Source organism: Canis aureus, chromosome 12 (genome assembly GCF_053574225.1).
Source record: "Canis aureus isolate CA01 chromosome 12, VMU_Caureus_v.1.0, whole genome shotgun sequence".
In the NCBI taxonomy this organism is placed as follows: domain Eukaryota; kingdom Metazoa; phylum Chordata; class Mammalia; order Carnivora; family Canidae; genus Canis; species Canis aureus.
Genome location: NC_135622.1, coordinates 12,833,118 through 12,859,153, shown reverse-complemented (window position 1 = coordinate 12,859,153; position 26,036 = coordinate 12,833,118). Strand labels below are relative to the sequence as shown.

The window sequence follows — 26,036 nt, the reverse complement described above, 5'->3', positions numbered from 1 at the left end:
ACATGGCCAATAAGCACGTGAAATGATACTCACCATCACTAATCATTAGGAAAATGCAAATCAAAATCACAATTAGATACCACTTCATACCCATTATGACAGCTACCATCAAAAATACATAAAATAACAAGTGTTGGTGAGGGTGGAGAGAAATTGGAACGTTTGTGCACCGCCTATGGGAATGTAATATGGCACAGCCACTATGAAAAACAGTATGGCAGTTCCCCAAAGCATTAAAAAGAGAATTACCATATGATCCAGCAATTCCACTTGTGGGTATATACCCCAGAGAATTGAAAGCAGAGACGAGAAGAGATATTGGTACACCACCCCCCTTCGTGGCAGCCTTATTCACAATAGCCAAAAGGTGGAAGCACCCCAAATGTCCACCAACAGATCAATGGAAAACAAAATGAGGTGTATTGATACAATGGAATATTATTCAGCCTTAAAAAGCAAGGAAATTCTGACACACATTACAACATGGATCAATCTTGAGGATCTTCTGCTAAGTGGTACAATCCAGGCACAAGAGGACAGGTACGATATGATTCCACTCACAGGAGTTACCTAGATTAGTGAAATTCATGGAGACACAAAGTAGAATGGTTTTTGCCAGGGGCTGAAGGGTGGACAGGGAGGAGAGGATGGGGATTTGCTGTTTAATGAATATAGAGTTTGAATTTCATAGGATGAGAAAAGTTCTATAGGTGGCTGGTGGCGATGGTTGTGCAAAAATGTGAACATATTGAAAGCTGCTGAAATGTACACTTAAAAATGGTAAATTGAAGATAAATATATTTTACCACACACACAAAAGGCAAGAGCAGAGGCTAGGGGGAAAAAGAGCCGTGGGTCCCTGCAAGTGCGGGTGAAGGCAGACTTGCGAGTCATGTTCAAGCACTTGGGATGAACTTGTGAAGAATCCTTTTCTGAGGCCCTTGATTGATCTAGTTCTATTGATCTGCATCCTCATCTATCAGCTTTGCTTGGGCACACCTCCATTATTATTCACATCACTTTCTTTTTCCTTGCCCTCTAAATCTTGATGGTTCTCCAAGAAGCCCTCTTTGAGACTCTCCTTGTCCACTTGTGCCCACGTGGCCGTGTCAGCCTCCTGTCCCCACCTCTCATTCTGGGGTGTAAGCTTTCTATAAATGAACATCTCATGCCTGACCTCTCTGCCAAGCTGCATCTCAAACCAGGCTGTCTGCTACACATCCCTCCCACACCTCAAATTCAGTTGGCCCCAGCTGGACTCATCGTTTCTTCCTTGTTCTGCTGTCTCCGGTTTCTATGGAAGGCTCCATCATTTTTCCTGTGCCTCAAGTGGGAGAGCACTCAATACTCTTGAATACCCCTTCCTCCTCCCTGACTTCCAGATCTGCTCAGCTTTCAGTCCTGTTGTGTTGTGCATCTGTGTTCACTGTGTCCTGTACAGATGCCCTCGTTTCCCTGTGTCCCCGTGCCTAGCTCAGCACTCCACCCCTCGGGTGAATGCCTACAACTGCCTGCCAGCCTCTTGGGTCCCAGTCTCTGCTGGAGGGCTTGCTGCAGCCATGCTGGGAGAGCTGCTGGGAACCAGCTCCATGAAAGCCAGGGGGATGCCAGTCCTGCTCCCTGCCCTAGGGCATCAGACATCTGGATGGGGCTCGCTGCTGTAAACAGGAGTGAGACATAGGACAAATCACGAAGTCTTGAGTGGCCTGTGGCTTCAAAACTGCCCGTGGAGGGGAGGTTGGGTGAGTGAATGAGGCGGGGCAGCTAGCCAGAGCCTCAAAATCAGGCCCACCTCGCAGTTCTGGGTCATCAGCCTGCCTGGGAGCAGGAGGCAAGCCAGCAGTGGAGGGAGGAGGGGCAGCAGGCCCATTTCACGGAGGCAGCTGGGAGGAATGAGGCAGGGACCAGGTCTGCAGCCTGGTGGTGTGGTGTGTGGAGCGCTCAGCCGGGAATATGCCCCCTCCTCCTAACTTCCCCATCCCGAATCCTACCCATCCTTAAGAGCTCTAGATCAGATGTCCCCTCCCTCTCAAAGCTGTCATTCTTTTCTTGGACCCCTGGAGCCTTTTATTTACCTCCCATCCTGCACTCCCCGCTTTCTACCTGGGACCATAGTTACTGATGTTGCCAATTTGCTAGACTAGAAGCTCTTTATGGGCAGCATTCAGGTCTGAGCCAGGGACGGTCATGGGGTTCAGTCTAGTCCTTGAGTTCATTCAACAGTGAATGCACTGCAGCTTCTCTTTGCATCTCTGAACCTGCCCGTCAGTAGCTGCCACCCCCACGGGTCTGCTAACTTCGCTGTGGTCATCCTGAGTGCGAACCAGTTATTTCCAGTTGTTCTTCCCCTGGGTGTTTGAACCCCTGTGTTCTGGGAGGCCACATGCGTGGTCGTGAGCAATGAACTGTGAAGGGAAGGGACATGTGTCACCTCTGGGCCAGAGTGTTGAGGAGAGGCTGCAGAGCGTTCTTTCTCCCTCGGGCGCGGCAGCCAGCGGCCTTGGAGACGCTGAATCCCCCTGGAATGAATCCGAGGAGGTGAGCAGAGCCCCCCCTTGCTGATCTGTGACTCAGACGAGCGCGGATGAGAAGTGAGCCTTCGTTGTCTGCAGCCACTGAAGTCTGAAGGTTGTTAAGGCCGCATCACCCGGCCAGACACGTTTACCTCGTCACCCGATGTGCTCTGGATACAGCCGATACAGCCGCACATCATCCAACCCCGCTGGCTGATGGGTGACCTGACGGAAGGCAGAAGCCAGGGGAGGCTGTGTGTTTACGAGGCAGAGTGCTTCCCTCAGCAGCGCAGCTCCCTGGGGGCATCTCACTGTGGAGTGCAGGTAATTCAGATGCAGGTGCGTCAGAGCCGAGGGTCCCTACCACTCTCCCCTCTACAGACTGCTTCCTAATTTAATTAAAAGCTGGGGGTGAGCGGAGAGGCTATTCTATTAAGTCAGAATGTTCTTTTTAAATATTCGAGGCTGCAGTAGAGTTTTCTCCTCACTCGGCCAAGTAGTGTTATTATGAGAGTTAGCAGAATTCCTCTCCTGGTAGGCGAGAGCAATCGCACTTTCCAGCTCTGAGCGTGCAGCCTGCTTCCCTAGAGAAGCGGCATCTGCAGGGACTGCTCGTGAGCCCAACAGCTGAGGAACCAGCACAGCCCCGCGAACCGAATGCTCTGTGAGCCATAAGTCTGACAAAACACAGGTGGATTCCAGCTTGACGGGGTCTGCAGGTATGCCTTGGGCAGAACAAAAAACCAACAAGCCCATCTGATGTCCCTCTGATGGAAGGGAGGGGGTTATCTATGTGAAACAAAGTTTAAAGATAAAACCGGGCTGTGTTCCGTGTGTATGCAGACAGCTAACCTTCAGGAACATGCGATGACAAGAGAAATGGTCAAGAGACAGAGATTTAATTGAACAAAAACTCCAGGCTGTGACAGGGGCGGGGAGACACAAAGCGGTAATTAACAACATAATGTCTTTAAATGATGTTGCAATTAATTAACATCCTGAGTATGAGAAGGAAGGGTGAGAGGCATCTTTCAGCACAGAAACACAGCTAAATACAGGTGGGAACTTTGTATTAAAAAAAAAAAAAGACATTGAGATGCAAAAGGCCCTGGTTATCATGGCCTCAGCAAAGCTCAAAACGCCAACCCAAGAAAGAGGTTTTTCATGGCAGAGAAGCCAACAAATAAATCAACTTTGTATTTAATTTTATTCTGAAACTTGTAATTCATTTGATTCTCATCTTCGAGGAAGAGGTATTGGGCTAGATAATGAAGTTAGCAGACATTCAGGTTCATTCATGCTTCAGGTTGAGGACTGGTCACCCCAGAAGACGCTGGGTGCGGGGCTCCTGGAGCTGAGAGCCTCCCTGGGGTGGGCTTCTCAGCCTATAGTAATTTACCAGGATTGCTGTAGTGGGAGTGGTAGCAGTGGGGTAGGTGGTGCGGGACTGACCATAATCTGCTCAGGAAATGATTTCCCAAAACCACTGGGAGGTTCACTCATGTAAGTTAGCTGCTTGGACAAGAAAGGAATGTCCGAGAACAGTAACTATTCCCCAATTCACACAGATCACACTCCTTTCTCCAGGAGTCTAGTGGTCATCCTTATGCATCTGGGCGTACGAAGAAGGCAGCTGGACCTGCGTTTTGAGATCACTTCTGGAAGGACCCTCTCATACTAGTTTCTGGGTTGCTCATGACCCAGGAAACTCAACTGTCCCCTGCCTAGTTGCAGGACCCACAGCATCTGCTCAATGATTGAGATGGCTATCTTGATGGAGTCAGTCTAGAGTCAAGAGACAGAATGAAGTTTATGGCCTGCTCTGAGTCTTGTCATGACTTTGTGTGTGTGTGTGTTTTTTTTCTCTCACTCTCAAAAGAACATCCAGCTGCAGTACTGCCTAACGAGGATGACTATCAATCACAAGACAATTTAGGGAGAAACTGATCTTTATACCAATGACACATTAGCTCCTAGCCTAAGGCTCAGTATGCAATCAAGTTTGGTCTATCTGCCTTTACTTTTCTAAGCTGAAAACCTCTCTGGCTACAATATCCTGGTCATCCTCATGCCCAGTCTGAATTTTGGGTAGAAGACACTGCCTAAAGCTATATCAGCAGAGAAATCTGTTAACTTGGCTTAAAGTGAGGGTTACTTTATTGAGTTTCTGCTCCTAAAGCATGTGACATATATAAAGAGTAAGACACAAGGCGTGTGAATAACTTTTCCCTTCTTGAGATTCCATTGATGGAAGGGGTTCTTCAGCAGACTTGCCTTTTGCAAGTCACACACACAACTCTGGAAGTTGGCACTGTGTAATCACAGATAAAGTAGAAACTCACCTCCACGAGTTTACCAGGGCTATACAGACTGAAATTGAGCAAATCAACTGAGTTATAGATGGTCGGTGGGAAGACCACTATTAACTCAACAGAAATGTACTATTACAACACAGAAGAGTTGAAACATCTTTTTTTCCTAGACTGAATTTGGCCTAAGGTAGAGATCTAAAGGAAGAAAATAAAAACAAAAACATCACTACCACCAAAACAAACACTGAAGTACTTAGTAATTTATAGAACTAAAGTTTAAGATGAATATTGTCCTAGAGTCAAGGGGTCTGAAATAGGCTTAAGCTGACTTTGTTTCAATCAAGGAGATTCTCTTCATGGAAAGATGGATTCCAGCTATGACTTGGATTAAAACTCTCCAGTCCCCAAAGAACAGTTTATCTAGGTTTTTCTTTGATCTATTTAGGCATTTTAAACAGTTGCTTGATATGTCATGGAATTATAAAGCTATGCATAACACAGAAGTCATTCTGGAACATGTGCCTTCTCTTCTTTACAATGAAGGTTATTTTTGAGAACAAAGATCCTGTTTTCAAACAAATACGATCATTAACTGTGGTGTGCCAGAAAACATATGGCATGTTTAGTTTCAGCAGAATCATTCCTAAAGAAAGTGACTAAGTTCCAGTGAGGAATCAAGACATTTTCAACTGATGAGGAAAGTCAACAAGGGAGGGGGGCGAGGAGCCCTGCACAACCAGCGGAAGGTGTGCACACGTCTCGGAGCCCCAGTGATGTCATCATAGGACCAGGAGTCCGCATCACGATCATGATCATCGTTGTCACCAAGAGCTTCCAAGGGTGGTGTGGTAACCAGACTTGTAAAGGCTCTCGGCCCGATTCACATCCTTCCGCAGGCCATGGCAGAAGCAGTCATGGCTCCATCCCCCATCCTTCTTCTCCAGGCTTGTGGAGCTTGGTGGAGACACGAAACTGCAGGAACTCAACCTCACCTCCCCCGAAAAAGACGACTATTGTACATTGCATTTTATATGAACCAGCTTCTGGGCTCCCTACTCTTCTTTCTTTCCTACCCACCCCCCACCCCTTCTCCTCCTGGCAGCAGATCCATAAAAAGTGAAAACCACAGAAAACATCACCTTGGGAGACACAAAAGACTAAGACGGGTCTGGCCACACAAGTGTCTTGGCTTTGACCTGCGCAGGAGTGGTTAAGACTCGTGCTACGGCTGCCGCTGCCTCTGCGCAGCACTGTTTGGACGGTTGAACAAGTGCAAAAAGGAACATCGCTGAGTCCCATTGATGTCACCCGGCCGCATGGCTCACGGTGTGGGAGGTGGTTTCGGAGACGGGCACGAGCTCTCGCTGTCAAAGCTGGCAGCCCGGCCCTGCCACTGTGGAGAGGGGAGAAGGCTGGTTATTGATTGCCAAGGGGATTTGCATTTCACTCTTGAAACCTCTCTGGCCCATGCACTGGATTCACCCTGCCCGGCTTGAATTTTGCTGTCAGCCATGCAAAAACAGAAGGAAAAGAGCTATAGAGCTTCTAGTTCAGAATACCTGATTTAAAAAAAGAAAAAAGACTTACAGCAGAGATAATTAAAGTGTTCACTGTGTGCAGTGAGTGTGTGTGTGTGTGTGTGTGTGTGTAATGAGGTGCTGTGACTGGGCCATTTCTGAGTGCTTCAGCCATTTTTCACCCTGAAAATCGGATTATGTTAGCAGTGAAAGAGGCAGTCTACAGACTATGCCCTTACTGCCAAGAACCCACCATCATGAATTATTAGCAATTTGTCTGGGAGCTGTTAGTACAGCTACAAACCTGATATCACTTTAGTGTCAGGCTCTTTCTCAGGCTTAATGCTTCCTGTTGGCATTCACACCCCCCTTGCCAGGAGGTGGGGGTGTGAGGAGGGCAGCCCCTTCCCCTTTCCAGAACATCCCCCCGCCTTCACCCATCTCACAGGTTGCCCTGTCGGCCCCACCCTGACCCTTCTGTCAAAGTGGGTGACGTAATGAGGCGTGATGGAGCGAAGGAGAAGGCCGAGGATGGACGCACCCGAGCCTGAGCCACTCGACCCTTCCTTAAATTGAAAAGCCAGGCATGCTGGAGCAGTGCGTTCTGGGCAAAGATCTGACCTCGGGAATATTCCCGACCCGTCATGGGGCCACGTAACTTCAATGTGAGGCAATGTCCATTGCACACTCCATCCTTTTTGGGGGCTGAGGAGACCCCAACCTCTCCCAGGTGCCCATGGGACAAGGCTCCAGAGAATCAGGGAGGTGGTGGAGGTGGCTTATCTGACCTGAAATATGGATCTCTTGTGCTTCCCCTGATCTCTGAGGGTCTCCACTGCGGGATGATGGGTTAGTAGAAGATGCTTTCTGCATTCATGCATGAGTGGGGGTGAGAGGAGGAAGGATGCGGTTCTGCCTATGACGCAGCCATTTCTAGACAGAGCTGAGCCACCTAAGGAGTAGACCATTTTCCAGCCAACATTTCCTACTGGAAAGCCACAGTGCTGAGGAGGGACCCAGACCTGCAGGACACCTGCATGTGCTCCCACTTCTACAGAAAGCCTCTGTCACCTTCCCCGGGCCCAGGCCCTCAGAGCTCCCTGTGGAGGCCAACCAGCAGATCTTTACAACTAACCAGACGCTGGACAATCGGATATTGATCATCACCACTATGTGCCCTAGGCTTGAGCGATCTTAGCATGCCAGACCGGGGAACAGGCCTAGGGGGTCATCCGGTCACTCTCTTGTCCTTGCACATAACAAAACCAAGACACAGAGAAGTCAAGACACAGCTAGTTAGGGGCAGAGCCAGGATGTGAAACCAAGTCTAACTCCCAGATTGGTGTTCCTTCTGCTCCATCCTGCTGCCACCCTAGCATCGGGCCACACCAGGGGAAGAAGGAGACGCACACAGAGTGTAAGAAACCTAACCTCTTCAGGTCCACACCAGGTACTTACTCCTAACTCCAGATGGTAGTCTCTCTGCTTGCAGCATCCACGTGAATGAAATCACAACCGAGGGTTTCCCTGGTGAGATATTTTAAATAAATAAATGCCTGGTTGTTTGAGCCCACTGTGACTTCTGACTCAAGTGCTTCTTAACCAGAAGGTGACACGAGATGATCACTAAGGCTCTCATTTAACACACCTTTGCTTTAGAGGTTCTGCTTTTCCTGTGCCAGCCTGTAGTGTTGGTGAGAGGTACCCTGTAATTACTGGCTTCTCCCCTGGGTAAGCACGCCACTTAGACAATCTGATTGATGGACTGATTCTGAGGAGAAAAGGGGAAATGGCCACATAGAGTACCTTTCTCTCTTTATATAATGGCCCAAAGAGAAGTCACGCCGAGCATAATTGTTAACCCAGGACAAATGAAGAAGGCACGCTGGCTTCCCTGACAGACCCTGACTTTTTCTGTGAAGCTAAACAGAGGAGGGAGATGGGGTTCGTGGACAATAGGAAGGTGAATGATTCCAGCAGGCCTATCAAGGTGGCTCTGAAATAGCAAAGACTGGTCCCCAGCACCCGGGAAGGTGATCGTTTCAGGGCAGTTATGTTCCAGGAAGACCTTTTGTTGTTCTGAAATGGGTCACACTCAAACAGGATCTCTGGAAGCTGATTTCCATGTGGCCCTTCATGATAAAATGCCTTGGAGAAGGCTGCTGGTCAGCCTCAGCTCTGTGTACGGTGACAGCAACGACATGCAGCCCTGGGCAGGAGTGCTGAGAGGGAAGGGGCCACAGCCACTGCCGGGAAGGATGTTGGCTGGAGCTTAATCAACTTCTATTCACAAAAATATCCCAGCAGGGAAAAAAATACCTCTTTGGTTAATTTGTTCCCCTCAACCTTATTTTAAAACCCCAAACGAGCGAGCAGGTATGGTGCCCTCTGTTCTCATTAATAAAAAAGAAATGATCACAGCACTTGAAATGCCTTAAGAAAAGTACCATATAAATAGTACTTTATAGATACGATGCCAAGTATCTTCCCGGGAGCCGGGGGGTAAGATTTCTTTATGTATTATACAAACGGGAGAGACACTTCCAGGAGCAAGGCTCTTGCTCAATGTCCAGAACAGAACGAAGAAGGCAAGAGGAGAGTTCTAAGGATGATTGAGGTGGTGAATGTTGGAGTACAATGTAGCACATGAGCCCAAAGAGGATTTACTTCATATCTGCCTGGTAGATTTTTAGAAATGCAGTTTTATAAAGATACTTAAACGGTGGGTGCTAAAAGTGCAGGTGAAATCCTGAGTTGCCAAGATGAATGCCATTTTCAGCTTCTTCATCCAGAGAAATGATCAGCTGAGCAGAAAATGGTAGGAGAATGCAAGGGGGACGAGCAGACTCGGAGCTTGGTGTGTGAGGTCAAGAAAAAAGTAAACCCAAAGGATATGAATCAATTTATTCTCTTTTCGTTCTCCGTATACTGTTACTTCCCCTTTACTGTCTCATCAAATATTCATTTTCAAGGGCTTGATTCTACTTTATCTCTCTTTCTTTTGTAGTCTGGGCTAGTGAGTCAGAGTTTTCAAAGAAATGAGACTCGGAATCAATTATTTGGCTTAATTAGGTTGTATTCATCACGGAGTGGTTCTGTAACCGAGTGCCGGCACCTCCCTGCCTCCCTGCACCCACCCTCAACTCCAGCCACCTTCTGGTCAGGGTAGCTTCAGTTTGCGAGTTATGGGAAGAATTAGCTTTCTGAGCTGGTGCAACATGAGGACTCACCGGCTCCACCCATCATCATTTAGAATCAGAGTTTCCTAGAAAAGCAGAGATGCTAGGAGCCTGCCCCCTCATTCACCAACCAGGAAACTGGGGCAATGAGTTGCCTGAAGCCCTGCAGCCCATCAGGGGCCTCTTAGCCTTACATGTTCCTGCCCTTAGATCATCCTGAACATTTTAGTATACTTATTCTACTCTTAAATATCTCCAAGGTATTTATGTGTGTTTGTGGCGGGGGTGGGCAGACAGGGGCCCAGCACTCTCCCTTGGTTGAATCAACCTTGCATTCAGTGAGGTGCCAAGTGTGGTCCCCAGGTCATTATAGTTCTATCCAGTGCTGCCTCCCATGGAAGCAGAGGCTGGGTCGTGAGTACCTCACCCACTCCTGCAAAGGGAACCTTCTGGCCTCCATCACTCAAGCTTCACAGCTGTGGCAAAATCAAGACAACCACAAGCTAGAAACATGAAGCCTCAGATGAACAGGAACTTTGTGTCCCTGCCTTATTTCTCCATGCTAGCCTCGAAGGCACTCCTAGCTCAGTAGGTAAACAACTGGTCCTGGCTCCTGGAGTCCTCTCTCTCCCACAGCCCTCAGTCTCTCACAGTGCTGGAAGCAGGTAGAAACAGGCCTGTCCACATCAAGAAGAAAAGGGAGAGCAGGCAAGTCCTCTGGGTTTGCTGCCCACACCTTTCCTGTGTCCCAGAGCCTGAAGAAAAGATTACAGTTGACCCTTGAACAACACAGGGATTAGGGGTGCTGACCCTCCACACAGTCAAAGATCCCATATAACTTTGGACTCCCCCAAAACTTAACTACTAATGACCTACTGTCGACCAGAAGCCTTACCAATAGTATAAACTGCCAATTAACACATAGTTTGTATGGTATAGGAATTCTATACTGTATTCTTACAATACAGTAAGCTAGAGAAAAAATGTTATTAAAAAAGTCATGAGGGAGAGAGAAATACATTCATAGTGTAGTACTGTTTTTATTTACAAAGATCCACACATAAGTGGACCCACACAATTCAAACCATGGTGTTCAGAGGTCAACTGTACACTGTTTTTGAGGTGACAGCTTTTAAGGTGAGGGGCCATGTGGTATAATGACTAAAGCTTTATTTTCATTAGTAGATTTTCTAATTTTATGCTCTAGACTTCCTAGGCTTGAAGCCTCGGATGAACAAACAACCACCTTGCCTTTTAGGATATAAATTGGGGTATGAGATACTCAAAATGAGGTTTAAAGCTTGCCTGGCTACCCCCATATCCCAACCCATTTGAGAAAAAGGAGGCCTGGGAGCCATGGGATGATAAATTGTAGGATGTCACATTGATGGAGTTTGGTGGAGGGAGAACCAGCTGTAAATATCACTGGAAGGGACATTTTCTTTGCAGTTGAGAGGAATGACTGGCTCAAAATTATACAGCAAGTCCGAGGGGGCCAAGCTTGGAACCCGAGCCTCAGGACCCTGGGCAGTGCTCCATCTGCTCTACCTCTCTTGGGGTCAGGTCGGAAAGCGGGACGCCTTGAAGCCATACTCTCCAACAACGGGAGAACTCACGTTCGCGGCAGCAGGCTCTTGTCTCCGGCCATCCGCTTGGAGGCAATGAAGGACAGCCTTGGGACTGCCTGGCTAGAGCCTCAGGGAACATAGTGGTTCGACATGGGTAGAATTTCTTGTCAAGTTCTGGTCTCACCCTCTCGGGACTTCCCCCTAAGGACAGACCTGGCCTGGGGGCTCTGTGAAAGCGTCCTGGGCCTGCCACAGTGGAGCTGCGGGGAAGGCTACCTCCGAGTTTTAATTTTCCATTTAGACCTCAATGTCGCTTTCAATATGCTCAACATTGGAGGCTCTTCCATCAGGCAGCTTCCCACTGTCCTCTTCCATCTCCTTCCTGCCCATTATGCCCTGGATGAGAAGCACGTAGCCCCTGCACACCCCGTGGGGCAGGACCCACGAAGGCCAGGTCGCACAGCTGCTGACTGCCATTCTCCAGCCCACGTGGCCATGCAGCAAACATGCTGTGGGCCAAGCACGACCTCACCCACCTCTTTGAAGGATTTCTTTACCTCCACCAAGGAGTGCCAGTGTGCGATGGGCTTCCGCGGGTAGGCCAGCATCTCATTCCAGTGGTCCCGGCCCAGGCCTTCAGCGTTGATCCCCACGCGGCACACTCCTATGATCTCGTTGTGGCCCACTCTGAGAGAGAAACAAAGGGCCTGGCGCTGGTGACCAGACGCGCTGTCAGAAAGGGAGGTCCTGGGGGCTGGGAGTCTGCCCGGCAGGTCTAACTCGGAGTGCTGAACTCTGAAAATAGATGCTTGGCAGGACTGCAGAGTGCCAGTGGCAGTGAAACCTGGCGCAGCCTCCTTGGGTGGACACTGGCACCAGGCAGATGAGAAAAAGGTTATAAACTGCTTTGGAATCTCAGGAAATGGTGGGCAGATGGCCTGACTTTAGGGAATGGTAGAATTTAAGTCTCTTCCTTATTTGACTCAGCTAGCACATCACGCCCTTGCTTGAGACATCGGCGTTTGGAAATAAATTACCCTGTTCTCAGCACCATTTCTCCATACCCCCAGTGGCTAGAATGTGATTTATTGACTCAGCAAGAACATCAGTCATCACCCAAATATGTTCAGCGAGCACCTACTATGCCCGAGAACTTGTGCTAAAAAATCCTGGATAAAGGCTTTTCTGCATGGTTTTTTTTTTTTTTTTTTTTTTTGTGGCTGGGGTGGTTAGAAAACACTTTAAAAAAAAAAGATTTATTTATTTATTCATGATAGACATGGAGAGAGAGAGAGAATGAGAGAGAGAGAGAGAGAGAGAGAGAGAGAGGCAGAGACACAGGAGGAGGGAAAAGCAGGCTCCATGCCCGGAGCCCGATGTGGGACTTGATCCCGGGACTCCAGGATCGCGCCCTGGGCCAAAGGCAGGTGCTAAACTGCTGAGCCACTCAGGGATCCCCTAGAAAACATTTTTGAGCCTGCCTTGCCAGGAGAGAGGATTTGGGTAAGTGGAAGAGAAGAAAGACATCCAAGGGAGGGGAAATTAATTTGGATGATTATGCTGGGTCCAGATTCTAGGAGGCCTTGAGGAACCAGGAGAAGGGCCTGGGTAATGGGAACCAGTGATGGTTCTTGAGAAGGGCAGGTCCCAGAAAAAAGTGGTCTTTGAGGAAGGTGTGCCTTTCATGTGTTGGCTGGCTCGAGTCAGGGAGTGATGAAGGCAGGGGTCAGCTGGGAGGCTACACGGCCATCCCTGAGTGGGAATGGTAACAGCCTCAGAAATGGAGAGGATCCATGATGGGACTTGCAGCTAGAGGGAGGAATAGGACCCAGCAGGGGTGAATTCAGGGACACTGATGGGTGGGTTGGTCCCTGATGGAAATGTGCCTCCTGGAAAGCAAAACTTGAGCTTCTGCTCAGGGGAATCTATTCTCTTCCTCATACTTCGGCACTCTTCCTGAGTGGAGCCAGATTTGAGGCCAATGGGCTCCCGAGCCCTGAATCACAAGATCTGAGGTCAGGAAGCCCATCCTGCATTGACATGGGAGGTGAGATGCAGGGAATTGTGGCCCTCTGGGCCCCACACCTACCGATCATAATCCATGACGGAGATGAGCAGGCTGACTTGATCCATGTTCTCTGGGGGAATATCAAAGATGATGGCTTCATTGTAGACAGGATTAAGAGTGTTCTTCTTGATGGTTGTTTTTTTCTTTTTCAGTCTCCGCCCATCACAAAGCAGGGACACTTTGACATATGGATCTGTGCCAGTGGGGGTGATGGGAAGGGAAGGGAGCATGTTAACCAGATGTCCTTAAACATCATTTGCAACAGAGGGATGGAAGCCACAGACCTATTGTAGCTCATCCGATGGTATCGGTGGGTTGTTAAGATAATTAAACCACCTTGTATTTATGTAGCACACCTGTCTCTGAGGACACCTCATGCTTAATAAACACAGAGTCTTTAGCGACCTCAGGATTATTGGGAGAGTGCCTAATGGACTTGCATTAATGGCCTCAAGTCAGACAGGACACCTGCCCATAGGTATGCGGTTCATGGCCCTAAATCCCCACTCCATGACAGCTGGCTGGCTCCAAAGGGTGATGAAGCTGAACAAGTCACACTCTTCCTTTCACCTACTTGGAGGCCTTTTCTCTGGGGGTTTGTCATCATTATTAACCAAAGGATAAGGGGGGTAAAAATAGAAGCCCATGACACCCAAGGAGTAGCAGTGTGTCAGAGTAAATGAACAGCGACAATCACAGCACTGTTCATGTCCTCCCTACCTGACAACGGGATTATGGGTCTCATTGTCCCAACAAGCTCATTTCCAGCTGGCATCAAGAAGAGCCCTGCTCTCTCCTTCCCCGGAAGCTATTTCCTGCCCACTTCTGGGCAAAGGAGGAGGAGGGAGCTATGGTGGGGGCCGTGAGTAAGGCGGCTTCTGAGATTCAGGGCAGCCGGCTGACATTTCATTTCTCAGTGGGATCTTGGATCCTCTCCATCCCCAGAGGAGATGTCTTTTTACTGAACTTCCACGTGTCTCCCATCCCTGTCTCTTCTTTAGTTTTCTGAATAGGTATTTTGTGGTCATCCTTCTACCCTGAAATTTTCCACTCATCCAAGTGAAGTGACATCCATTGTATCTCATAGCACAGGTGTCTTAGACACCATCATAATTGTTATTTATGCTGCATAGCTGAAGAAATGGGAGGGCGACTTGCAGGTAATAACAGCTTTTGAGACACTGATGTACAGAGATACCTGCTTGCCCAAAAGCCAGGGTTCACAGGATCTGTTAGGAGGCGGGGGCCGAGCGGCCGCTGCCTGACGCCTTGATGCACAGGCATGTGGTTCTATCTCCTGAGCACCTGAGCACCCATCAGGCCCTTATACTCCCTGAGCATCGATCAGGTGGCAGCTGAGGCACCCAGCTATGGGGAAGCTAGGGAGGACTCCGACACGTGATCAGAAACTCCAAGCCTTGAAGGCATTTCTGCAGACTCTCAAAGGAGCTGCCGACTAACTAATGTGACAGACAGGGCAGCTATGCCTTAACCACAGGGGCACTTGGGTTTACGAGGGACCTGGGGAGACCGTGATTAAACAGCAGGTGTTTCATCAACCTGCTGTCTCCAACGACCCATTTGGAAGGGCCCTTTCTCGGAGGTGTTTTCAGTAAAAAGGAAGGCAGAGTTCCTAGAACCTCTGTGAGGCAACTTCTCTGGTTGTCTGTGGGCTCCCTTCTCTATGGATATGCCCAGGGCAGGGTTCAAGTCCAAGCAGTCAGATGGGTAAAGCTTACTCCAAGACCCATCACTAACACAGCCACTTCTCCATAAGGTGTACACTGCCCTGGAAAGTGCCTTCGGACTTGTGGCTGCTCAAGTGCTGCCCCATTGCCTGCCATGCCCATCTCCATGCACTTTCACAGCACAGCAGAGTCCCATGTCACTAGGCTTGGAAAAATATGGCAGAGCCAATTGTCCCGGAGGCCACTAGGCAAATGCCTTGTTACTGACTGGGAAATTCTCAGCTTCCTTCTCCAACTCTGTTTACTCCTACGAGGCATATCCATTTATAAAATTCAGTGGGTGTATCTCCCTTGAAGAAACCATCCATCTTGTGATTGTCCAAGAGGCAAAGCAGAGAGATGCCTATTCCTTAGGATTCTCTAGAGCAAAAAGTTGGTGGCTTCCAGTGGGATGCTGGCTCTACGTGACCTTGGAGGTTGTTTCCTCTCTAACAGCCTATGATGTTCTAGGTAGCTGAGAGAGGGAGCATAAAGGCAGGTGGTGCATTTCAGCCCCATTGCCATGAGAGCCATCATAGCCCAGCATTTAGTATGTGTCGGGCATTGTGTTGAGATTTATATACATTGTGTCATTTAAACTTCCCACCAATGCTGTAAAATATCTATCATCATCATCATCATCCCCTTTTATAGGTAGGGAAATTGAGGCTGGAGAGATTCAGGAACTTGCTTCAGATTTGAACCTAGGTCTTTCTGACTCCAAAATTTACATTTTAAACCACTAGACTCAAATCAGTACAGACCAGATGTGGTGGAGATGGGTGGTTTTACTTACTCACCACCCTTGTTGTGTCCTGATCCTTCTGATTATTTTGTGTTATGTCATCGTTCCAGTGGATGGGCTTAAAGAATTGATGCATGACTAGTTAAATTGAGGAGAATAGGAAGACCCTCGGGTTTGGGGGGTCAATGTTATAGAAATCAAGAAGAGGCAACAAGCTCCATTCACTCCCTACTTTGGCCTAATATCCAAGCAGTCTGGGCTGAAGGCAACCTCAAACTCATCCTCACAAACAGGAGATCTAGTTTGAGAGGCCCCTAGCACACATGCCCCCACTGTTTCGCCCTCTGACAAGGCTCCTCATGCTGTCAATTCATTCATCCATTCATTCAAAACATATTTATTCAATGCATATTGTGCTGCATGCACTATTCCAGATATTTGCTTACATCTGTGGACCAAACAGAAATCCCCAACAAAAAGAGGACCCCTGAATTTCCAGAATCAAGTGGAGATTTAATAGTAGATTCCAAACCCAGGTAGAAAAGAGGGTCAATTGCAAGAGGGAGATTAGAATTTAGCATGAGAAAAATCTCTTTCCCCCAACCCTCTGATGTGGAACAGCCGTTATGATTACCTCAGTGGCTTTGCCATAAGCTCCCTCTCTAGCACATCAATTTAATTACACCAGAGAAGATAGTGTGGGGACTTAGGCAGCAAAATCCTATTTCCCTCAGCAGCCTTGAGAGTCCTCAGTGAATTTCTGTCCCTGGCATGCACTTATTTTGGATATTAAAATGAAATCTACATTGCCTGTATTTTTGGAGGAAGCCAACTTGCTGGGGCCTGAGAGCTTTGCACACGTCGGAAGAGGCTCTTTAAGCTCTTCCTCATATCCCCCCAAAGTGCAGTGGGAGCTTCAGTGGAAGGAGAGGACTTAGGGTGGGCACTATCTTGGGGAGCATCTGGCCTGGAAGATGTGAGTGTTGCACAGAGACAGTGGGGGCTGGGTCAGAGGCTCCAAGGGACTCAAAGGGACAACAAATACACATTACTTCAGCTCTTTCCAGCTACCTTTCCCAAAAATCTCATTTTTCAAGGTCTAATACCTCCTCATCTTCCAACTATACTAGGTTGCACCTGGGCCCGGGTAGTTGCAGCTGGACCATCCCTTCTTTACGATAACTGTGATGACACTAAGGAATTTTCCAGGAAAAGAAATAATTAATGAATAAAAGATCGGCACCTCTGGAGTAGTTTTATGCTGGAAATCTGATTCCTCAGAAAAGCCTCTTGGGTGATGGGTCGAGGGAAACAGGCCTTTTCCTATGTCTGCAACTCCGAGTGCAACCCAGACTATTCTGCACGTCTGCTCTTTGGGAGACTTCATCCCATTTCTCTTCGTGGGCTAATGTGAGCTGATAGGGAGGAAGGAGGCTCCTGGGACTCAAGTTACCCCTCTGTTGTATCAAAACTCAAATAGCTTCTCTGACAGCTTAGAGAATCATGGAAAAGGATCAGTCTGTGCAGCGGCCCCCAAGCAAGCATGTCCTCGGTTGCTAGAATAGGATTTCTCGTTCCTGCTGTATTTAGCAGCATTCCTGGTGCCGAGGCCGGGGCTGGGAGCCCTGCAGGAAAAACTCAAATACAATGTGCTTTGCTTTGCTGTGGCTTTGCTCCCTTGACTGGGCCTGCAGGGCTGCCGTTGGGCTGTGCGGAGCTACAAACATTTACACAAACTTGACAAAACCCTCGAAAGTGCCGGGGCCTCATGTAACGAGAAAGCTTCCTTATTTTTTTTCCTCCTATGTGTTTACTTCTTATTCTCTCTCTCCTTTGAGGGAAAATGATAGTAGCAGCTAATATCTACTGAGTGTTTATTACGTGGCACAACAGTAAGCACTTACATGCACTAACTCATTTATCCGTTAAAGCAACCTGCCAAAGTTTTTTGGTTTTGGTTTTGTTTCTTTCAGGTTAGAAAATTCAAAGCATTACACAGCAAGGAATTGGCAGAGCTGGAATTGGAATCCAGAGCTGGTGCTCCTCTTCTGAGAATACTGACAGTTCTTTCCCCTCCTCTCTAAACTCTTTCCAAGTCCTAATGTCTGGGTGGCTGGAAGACCACATGGCAGGCCACCTGGGGAGGAGAGGTACCTGAATAGCCTGTGATGTCCATCGCCTTGAGGTTCCGACATTTGATCACTGTGAGGGTGAGCCTGCCTGCTGTGGGCAGGTAGCACAAGGAGAACATGATCTCTCCCAGGTCCACGCTTTCCTGCAAAGAAGCAGACGAGAGGGCAGATGAGGGGCATACAGCTCTCAGGGCCGCTGCTGCCAGCCACTCGGGTGCCCAGGAGAACATTCTTTGAGGCAGAGTACCAGGTCTTCTGGACCCAAGGGTCTGGCCTTCATGCTGGGAGTAACTGGGAATAAAAGACAATGATAACAATATTGCCTCTTCATAGAATTGCTCCTTCTCAACTCTGCTCAGATTCTGGTCCTGGTCCCCGCCACCCTGCTTTGTCCTGACCTGTCCTACATGTGCGTCTCGGTTGCAGCCTCCAGACCCAGCCCTGTTCCCCTCCAGCTCACCCATGATCCCTTGACTCCACATCCCAGCCCCTTGCCTGTCTGTGGTCATGACAGTGTCCCGGCAAGACACGCTCGGGCCATCCGGGGCTCTCTCCCAGCAGGGCTGCATCCAGTCCTCAGCTCAGCTCTTCCTCACCAGCCCCTCTGGCCAGCAGCTTCCTCACCTCTCTGGAAGCCCACCCAGTTGCCTAACTTCCAGACCTCTGCATGAAAGCACAAGCAATCGTGTCGTCGCTCAGGCCATGCTGCCCACCAAGATGTATGCTCCCCACTCCCAGTTTGTGCAGGTCCTGGATTCACCTCGTCTTTTTCCCTCAAATGTGATCATTCTTCAAAAACGACCCTGGCAGAGAGTATGTACTCTGCTGCCTCTCCTGCCCCTGGCAGGTCCCAATCCCAGGAAGTTTCTCAGTAACAGGGAAGAGGAAAACTTCAAAGAGGATAAGCATGTCTGTCTGTCAAGTTAAGCAGCACTTTGCTGGGCTGCTTCCTCACTTGATGAAGGAGGATGCTGTTGCTGCGAAACCTCCCCCAAGCTCTGAGGCTGGTCTGGTGCTCCCCAACCCTGGGGGGAAAGATGGGGGCAGGGTTTGGGGTGGCTCTGATTTCAGATGGAGCTCTTTGCTCATTTCATTCATTCATTCAGCCAGTCAATCAACAAATGTTCACTGAGCACCTGCTGGGTGCCAGGTGTTGTTCTGGGTGCTAGAGATATGGGAAAGGACAACACACATTCACACACGCGCATGCGCGTGCGCCTCTACAGAGCTTCCATTTTACTTGGACAAGAAAAAAAGGTCAAAAGTTAGATGATAAAACGTATTGAGGAGAAAAATGCAAGGCAGGACAAGGGGATGTGTTATGCTCACAGGGGATGCCATAGATATTGACATTTTAGACAGGCTGGCCAGGGAAGGCCTCCCTGAGAAGGCAACGTGTGAGAAAGAGAGCAGTCAAGGGTGACACCAAAGTTTTTGTCCCTACTCCACACAAAGAACTTCCTTCCCTGGGGACTCCTAGAGACACCTGACACCTGGCCCCAACTGGAGAAGAATCCAAGACTCTTCCATCCCCTTCCAGAGCAGGTGGTCCCAGTGCTCTCCTCTGGGCGGGACTGGTACCCACCCTTGCCCTAGCAAAAGATCCAGCCTTGGTCTTTATACTCACCCCCACAGTTAAACCCCAGAGTAGCGGCAGGTGAACCATACCAGGGCCCCAGGAGGGGTTCTGGCCACAGAGCCAGTGAGCTGAGACCCACACCCCTGAGCTCTTATGCTCGCAGCCACCTGTAGGGCAGGGAATACCGTCCTTCTTCCCTCCACTTCACAGATAGGAGGAGCTCAGCGTTCAAACACAGGTCTAAGGCTCTGCCCAGGCTTACATAGCTGGTGGGAGACACAGCTGGATTCCCAGCTCTTAGGAGAACACTCCTCGCACATGCTCTGTCTTGGAGCACCTTCCACACACCCAGGCAGCACCTGAAAGTAACCCTGGCTCCTCTAGACCTTACACCACACAACTTCCTACATTTGCTCATGTATCTGCCAATTCACATTTACTGAGAACCTGTTAGAGGCGTCATGCTTTGTGGAGAGTATATAGTCCCCCCTCAACACACACACAGTCCAGTGGGGCACACCCATAAAAAGGAGATGCCAGGATCCCCATCTCCCACAGGAGTGTCTCCTGTTTCCCTAGTCCCTTAGTCCAAGGAGGGAGACACAGGAAGCGACCCTGTGGCATATTGTTGAGGGAGGGTGACCTTCCTCTTATGCAGGGGTCCCCAGTGTACCTGGCTGAAGGTTCCATCTCTGAGGCACCGAGATACAAGGAATGGGGGCAGGGTGGCTCCCTTCATTTCTCTCATAACCGTCCCAGGTTCATTCCTGCCCAAAGTTAGAGAAACCTTTCAGACTCAACGACAGCAAGAAGAACTAATGCTCTTGTGTGTGCACCAGGTGCCAAGTCTTTGGTCAAAAGATCTCAGTGAGTCTTACCATAGCCCTATAAGGCATGTGCTCTTACTGTCTCCACTGCAAACAGGAGGAAAGGACTGTTTGGTGAAGCTAAGTAGCTCGCCCAAGTTGAGTAACTTGAGTGAACAGTGCCCTGGTGCCAATTTATACAGATCAAGGCTGCTGCTCAAACACCCCCGGTGGCTCCCCTTGTTCAGCTTCTGGAATCGAGATCCATCTTCTTAGCTTGTACTGAGGTCCCATCTTACTTCCTCACCTAATTATTTCTCTCCATTCCTCTATGTCAATCCTCTGCTCCACAGGCTGATGTAGCTTTGGTCCCTTTTGCAAGAATGTTCCTCTTCTTGTCTTTGCGTAGACAGTCCTATGCATCCTGCAGGTGTCCTCACCCAGGGTCCAGCCCACAGACAGCATCTCTCTCCTATGCCCCTGCAGCACCTTCTGCCCCTGAGCCACTAGGGGTTTCCAAGTCCCCCCTCTGCTGCTGCCATGCCCTCCCACTAGCATCTGGTGACTGGAAGCCCCTTTGGGGCTAGGCTTTGCTTTATACCTACTCGTGCTCCAGAGGTGGTCAACCATCAGAGAAGCACCCGTAGAAGTACATGGCTGTATCTTTAGCCAGGAGAGCCCTGGAAGGAGTGGTTCTCAATATCAGTGTTGCCATCAAGGTAGGGTCTGGGAAGGAATCCTGTGGCCCCTCTGAGGAGAGCAGTTTCCCCTCCATTATCATCCTACAATGCAGAGTGGCACTTTTAAGGGCTGTCTTATTTGGGGTGGCATCCGAGTTGATTTGTTTATGAACTTAGGAGACTTGCTTGGTGTTTGGAGGATCTCTTGGGGTAAATGGAATCATGTGCAGCTCTATGAACTGCTCTCAAGGATGGTTCCCTCCAGGGGAGCCCCGAACCGGCAGGACCCCCTCTTTTCTGCAAGGGAGCCCTTTCTTGACATGACAGTGGCAGCTGGGCAGCATGTAGGCGCTGAGTCTTTAGGGTGGTTAGCGGACCCCCCTACCTCCACCCTGGTCCCTGCTCCTGACTGTAAACTCCTTTCTCCATCCATGGTAAAGGGAATGGGCCAAGATCTACCCATGACTTGCAGGCAGAGAGAAAATAGGAGCCAAGGGGCCCGAAGCTGGACCCAGGACCTTCTGCCGTGGGTGACTGGGCCTCACTGGGCCTGACCACAAGTTGGCTGCCCTTGGCTCAGTGGATCGAGGGGACATTTACCCTTGTACATGCAGGCAGCGGAGGACTGGCTTATTTGATAAAGAAAAAAAAAAAAGAGGTTATTTTTGAGTAAATAGAGGGACCAGGGGTTGAGCAAACAGAGTCAGCATCTCCTGGCAGCCACCTCCTTCTCTGGAAAGCTGGGCCTCAGCTCCAGCCCCGTGGGTGGCCTTGACAGGTCCTTGCTCTGCCCCACCCACCCCCTTTCTTAGGAGGTTTTGGCCCCAGATCCTAGACTCATTGCCAGCCTTTTATCCTCATTAGTGATGCTTGAAACTTTGGCTTTAATAAAACCAGGGTGACCAGGGGCTGCAGAACTACCCACACATTATTGCTTTCATCTTCACTTGCTGTCAGGGGAGGCCGCCTTAGGGCCCCTGGTTAGTAATGAGCTCCCCAGTGATGGAGAGGTCACCTCTGTCCAGAAATCGGCAGAGGCCAACTTGGCCCTCTTGACCACTAACCTACAGGCCGATGGGGGCAGATCTGGGACCAGTGGCAGTTGGCTTTATGTCCTGAGTGGTGTTTGGAGGGGGCAGACCTGCTGCCAGGGAAGGAAGAGCCAGGGTGCTGGCTCCTGGAAAAGCCTGTCCTTAGGTGCAAGCTGTCCACCTAACTTCAGCACTCTCCCCCTGCCTATAGTGCCCAGGTGTCTGGGCAGTAATATTCTTAAGTCCCATCCACTGCCTACCATTGCTCATGCTGGTTCCCCAGTAGGCTGTCTGCAACAGCTCACTGAGGCATTTCCATCTCTTTGATGCACTCACATAGCCCTAAGCAGAGAAGAGAATTCTGATCTGTGGGCTGCCCAGGAAAAAGCAGTGAATTGCAAGTCAGGAGACTTGGGCTTTAGTCCTCCAGTCACCAACCAGCCACAAGAACTTGGGCACATCATTTCACATCTCTGGGCTTCAGTCTGTAATATGAGAGGATCGTCCTGCCAGCCATAAAAACCATAAAAACCAGGTCCCTTCCTGCCAACCATAAAAAAACAAGGATTCACACTGGAAAACCTACCACCCACATCTCTAGTTGAGATGGCCTCTGGATGCCTGACTGCTATCTATTGCCCGCCTCAAGGAATCTAGCAACTTCATCTTGAAATCCAAATCCTCTTACTCCTTCAGTCCCCGCTGCCCCCACATGTTTTATTTTTCTCCACAGCTAGCCTTCTTCTCTTCCTCCCAGATAGGCAATGAGTGGCGTCAATGCTCCACATCTGTCTTGGGAATCCAGGCTGAGCAAAGCAAGAATTGTACTTCCCCATCTCTTAGAGAACACTTCATGTCTCTTAATCATTAAGTGGCTTGTCTGAATCTCTCCTCATCAGCAGAGAAGCATCCGCTGCACTTTCAGAAAGGCCACGGGAGACCTAAAAAGATCTCTGAAACACGGGGCAGGAAGTGCTGTTAAGCTACCCTAGGGCAGGGGGGCCTGGAACAGAGACAGGGTGGAAGCCAATCTGGCTCCAATGGCTAGAAAAACATCCAGTGAGCAATCCCTCTGTGAAGGCTTGAGGCTTGGAATCAGGGGTAGAGCTGAGTCAGATATGGGGGCTGGCACTTGGGGCTGGGTATGTGCCCCCAAAGTACCACAGACCACCCTCTTCCATAGCACAGGCCACCACCGTCACTTTCCTGTTGCTTGTGGGGATTATTTGATAAATGCTGTGTTCTCCTGAGATTGTGAGCTCTTTGAGGGTAGGGATGGGGTCTGGTATCATTCATCATCATACCTGTCATGTCTTGGCCAGTGCCTGATCCATAGTAAAAGCTCAGTAAATACTGGTTGATGAGCGAAAAGTTGAGAATAGGGATTTGGTATCAGGCAGCTCTGGGTTCAAGCTCCAGCTCTGATGTTTATTTATGAGCAGTGCAACTTATTTAGCCTTTCATGGTGTTGGCTTCCTAATCTGTAAAATGGGGCTAACAGTATCTACTTCTTAGGGTTTGTTGTTAGGATTAAGTGAAGTCATTTGTATAAAGTGTTTGGCATAGTGCCTGGCACAGAGTAGGCTCTCAGAAAGCACTAGAGCTATTATAATGATTACTTTATAATTACAAATATTATAAAGGCCTCACAGTTTAGGGACAGGGGAGAGAAAAGCATAGAAGGAAGTAATACATTGGTCTGATCAGTGCTTTAAGAGAGGCGTGGGGAAGATGTGGGGGAGTGGAGGAGGGAATAACCAAGTGCCCGGGTTTGCAGGGTAGGCTTCCCAGAAGGAAGGTGATATTCTATAGAGTCCAGCAAGGTGAGCAAAGGGAGTTTGCTAGCAGAGGAAAACAAGTGAGGACCTTCTAGGTAGAGGGAGGGGACACGAGAGGTTCTGTGTGTTAGAAGGTGAGAAGCAGGGTGGGGATTGAAACTGTCCAGGGCAGGCTTGGAATGGGGCAGGAACCTCCCTGGCTGCCTCATGGCCCCCACTGAGGAGTCTGCCCTGGGACCTGCCCCACCCAGTTCACAGTGTCACACCTTCCACTCAGACACCCACACCGGAGACCAATTTCATGGATGTCATTCATTTGTTACCCACCTACTAAAGGTTCGTGAATATGGGGAGACAGTGATGACAAGACAGACAAGGTCCCAGCAATCCAGGAGCCTGTATTCCAGGGAGGGAAGACAAAAATAAACTAAGGAAGAGAGTATCCAAGGGCAGTGAATGAACTGGGGACATGACAGGGGGGTAGGGAGGGCGGCAGGTAACATGTTAGAGTGGTCAGGAAGGTGGTGGCCTGAAAGAAGGAGGGGGTGGCCAGCCACCGAAAGAGGGAGGGGGTGGCCAGCCACCAGGAAGAAGAGGAGACAGCGAAGCAAGCCCTGGGCCTGGAAACATGCAGGTTTGGGGCAGTGAGAGGTGGCCACTGAGCTGGAGAGCCTGGGGGACCAGAACAGCACAGGACAAGGGGTCAGGAGCCATGGGAGGCAGGGCCAGATGTCAGAGATCTTGAAAGATGTTTGCATTTTATTCCCTGTGTGAAGCAGAGACCTCAGCAGGCTTGTGGAGAACAGAGAGCAGGGGGGCGAGGAAACCCGAATGGGCCAGTTCCTGCACCCCTCACAGACTCCACACCTAGCCAGGCGAGCTGCTGTGCCTTCCAAGTGTCCCCCCACCTCCAGCCCCGACCCTGGGGCCTCTCTTCCCCTCCCCTCTGCACAATCTTAGCTCTGACCTGCATCACTCTGGCCTGGACCTCGGCGCTTTCTGATCTCCCCTCCCTGCCTATTCCCTCTGACCTACCCTCCTTGCTGTAGATAGGGGGGCTGTTCTTCTGCTCCGAATCCTACAATGGCTCCCCATTTCAAATCCAGTTTGTAGATAGAAAACCTCTTCTTCATCCAGAAGTGCAAATATATAACAACAGATAAAAAGAGGCTCAGGGACAGGGCATGTAGGACTCCTACCTTGAACCTCTCTGCCCACCTCCTTGAGCTGCCAGGAGTCAGCCAGAGAATCAATATAGGATCAAGCCACACTCAAGTTTCTTCGTGGCTTTTTTTCCAGCCATCCTACTTTGGGAGCCCTACTGCGGGCCATTCTGTCCTTAGCTTCTAAACATAGTAAGCTGGATAGTCTTCACCTAAGTCTGCGAGATGGGCACTGGTACTGTCCCTGTTCTCTACATGGGGACACTGAAGCACAGCAAGGCCGTGCAACTGGCCCGGGACACACAGCAAATGGCAGAGCTGAGGCAGGAACCCAGGCTCCTGGTTCTGATGCCCACAGCTTTGGCAACCACACCGTCCTCCTCCCTAGGACCCCCTACTTCCCCAAATGCTCCAGGTTCTCTCACATCTCCGTGCCTTGGCCCTGTTCTGGCCACTGCCTGAAAGAATCTGTCCCTACCGCTGACCACACGCATCTTTCCAGGCCAGGTGCTCTCTTCCCTCCTCCGGGGTGCCTACTCTCACTCCCCTGGTGTGACTTGGGAGTCCCCGCCAGCCTTGCTTCTGAAGATCCTGTCACAAATGCCTTGAAGCCAAGGGGGGTGTTTTGAAGACACAACCAGGAGGTCCTAGTGATCTGCTGGATGATGGGGCTGCAGAGGAGGACAGACTGACACCCTGTCCGCCCAGCACCCCCAGGGCTGGCTCCACTCCCTGCTGGGAGTGGATCCGAGGGGGGCGGGTGTTCTTCTTCCCTGGCTGCCACCAGGGCTCCCACTGTGAGTGCTGCCAGGTGGGGAGGGACTGAGGGTGGGCTGGATCCCTCCTCACCCCTCCTCTTGCCTGGGCTCCTGGGCTCCTGGGCTCTGGGGAACTTGCCAGGGGTGGCGGGGGAGGAAAGGGGGAGGCTGAGGTGGAGGGCTGACGGCTGCTGTGATGCTTGCACTCCCTGCGGGGTTCCATCCATCCCTGAGTTCCATCCCTGCCTGCTCTCTCAAGTGCCTTCTGCCCCAAGGGCTTTGCAGCCCTATGAATAAACGATCTGATGGGATAGAGGTGCCTTGAATGAAGTCAGTGGACTCCAGCTGCAGCCTGTGGTACAGACGGAGAGCCCTGGATGGCCCCCGGGGAAGCAGGAGGGAGTGGGTGAGATCCCCGGGCTGGGCTGGCTCACTGGGACCTTCAAGAGATTAAAGCCCATCAGCGGGAGGCAAAGGTTT

The 26,036-nt window shown here is 49.9% G+C and overlaps 1 protein-coding gene and 1 long non-coding RNA gene across 7 annotated transcripts in view; one reads left to right on the top strand and one right to left on the bottom strand.

Moving 5' to 3' along the window:
* The window catches only part of LOC144280596 (uncharacterized), a 33,732-nt gene extending 15,662 nt beyond the window's left edge, over positions 1 to 18,070 (top strand). For both annotated transcript variants that reach the window (XR_013349019.1, XR_013349018.1), the window contains exon 3: positions 17,603 to 18,070. This is a non-coding gene — a long non-coding RNA (uncharacterized LOC144280596). The remainder of the gene's footprint in view (positions 1 to 17,602) is intronic.
* Positions 3,394 to 26,036, bottom strand: part of SYT6 (synaptotagmin 6) — a 60,766-nt gene continuing 38,123 nt past the window's right edge. For 2 of the 5 annotated variants that reach the window (XM_077842789.1, XM_077842791.1), the window contains exons 4-7: positions 17,784 to 17,904; positions 13,179 to 13,350; positions 11,626 to 11,776; positions 3,394 to 6,218 (exon numbers count right to left, since the gene is read on the bottom strand). In XM_077842789.1, the coding sequence (XP_077698915.1) occupies positions 6,147 to 6,218; positions 11,626 to 11,776; positions 13,179 to 13,350; positions 17,784 to 17,904 (516 nt within the window). In that variant the 3' untranslated portion in view covers positions 3,394 to 6,146. Of the gene's footprint in view, positions 6,219 to 7,800; positions 7,870 to 11,625; positions 11,777 to 13,178; positions 13,351 to 17,783; positions 17,905 to 26,036 lie in introns of all 5 variants that reach the window. The other 3 variants (XR_013349017.1, XR_013349016.1, XM_077842790.1) reach the window with 3 other exon arrangements.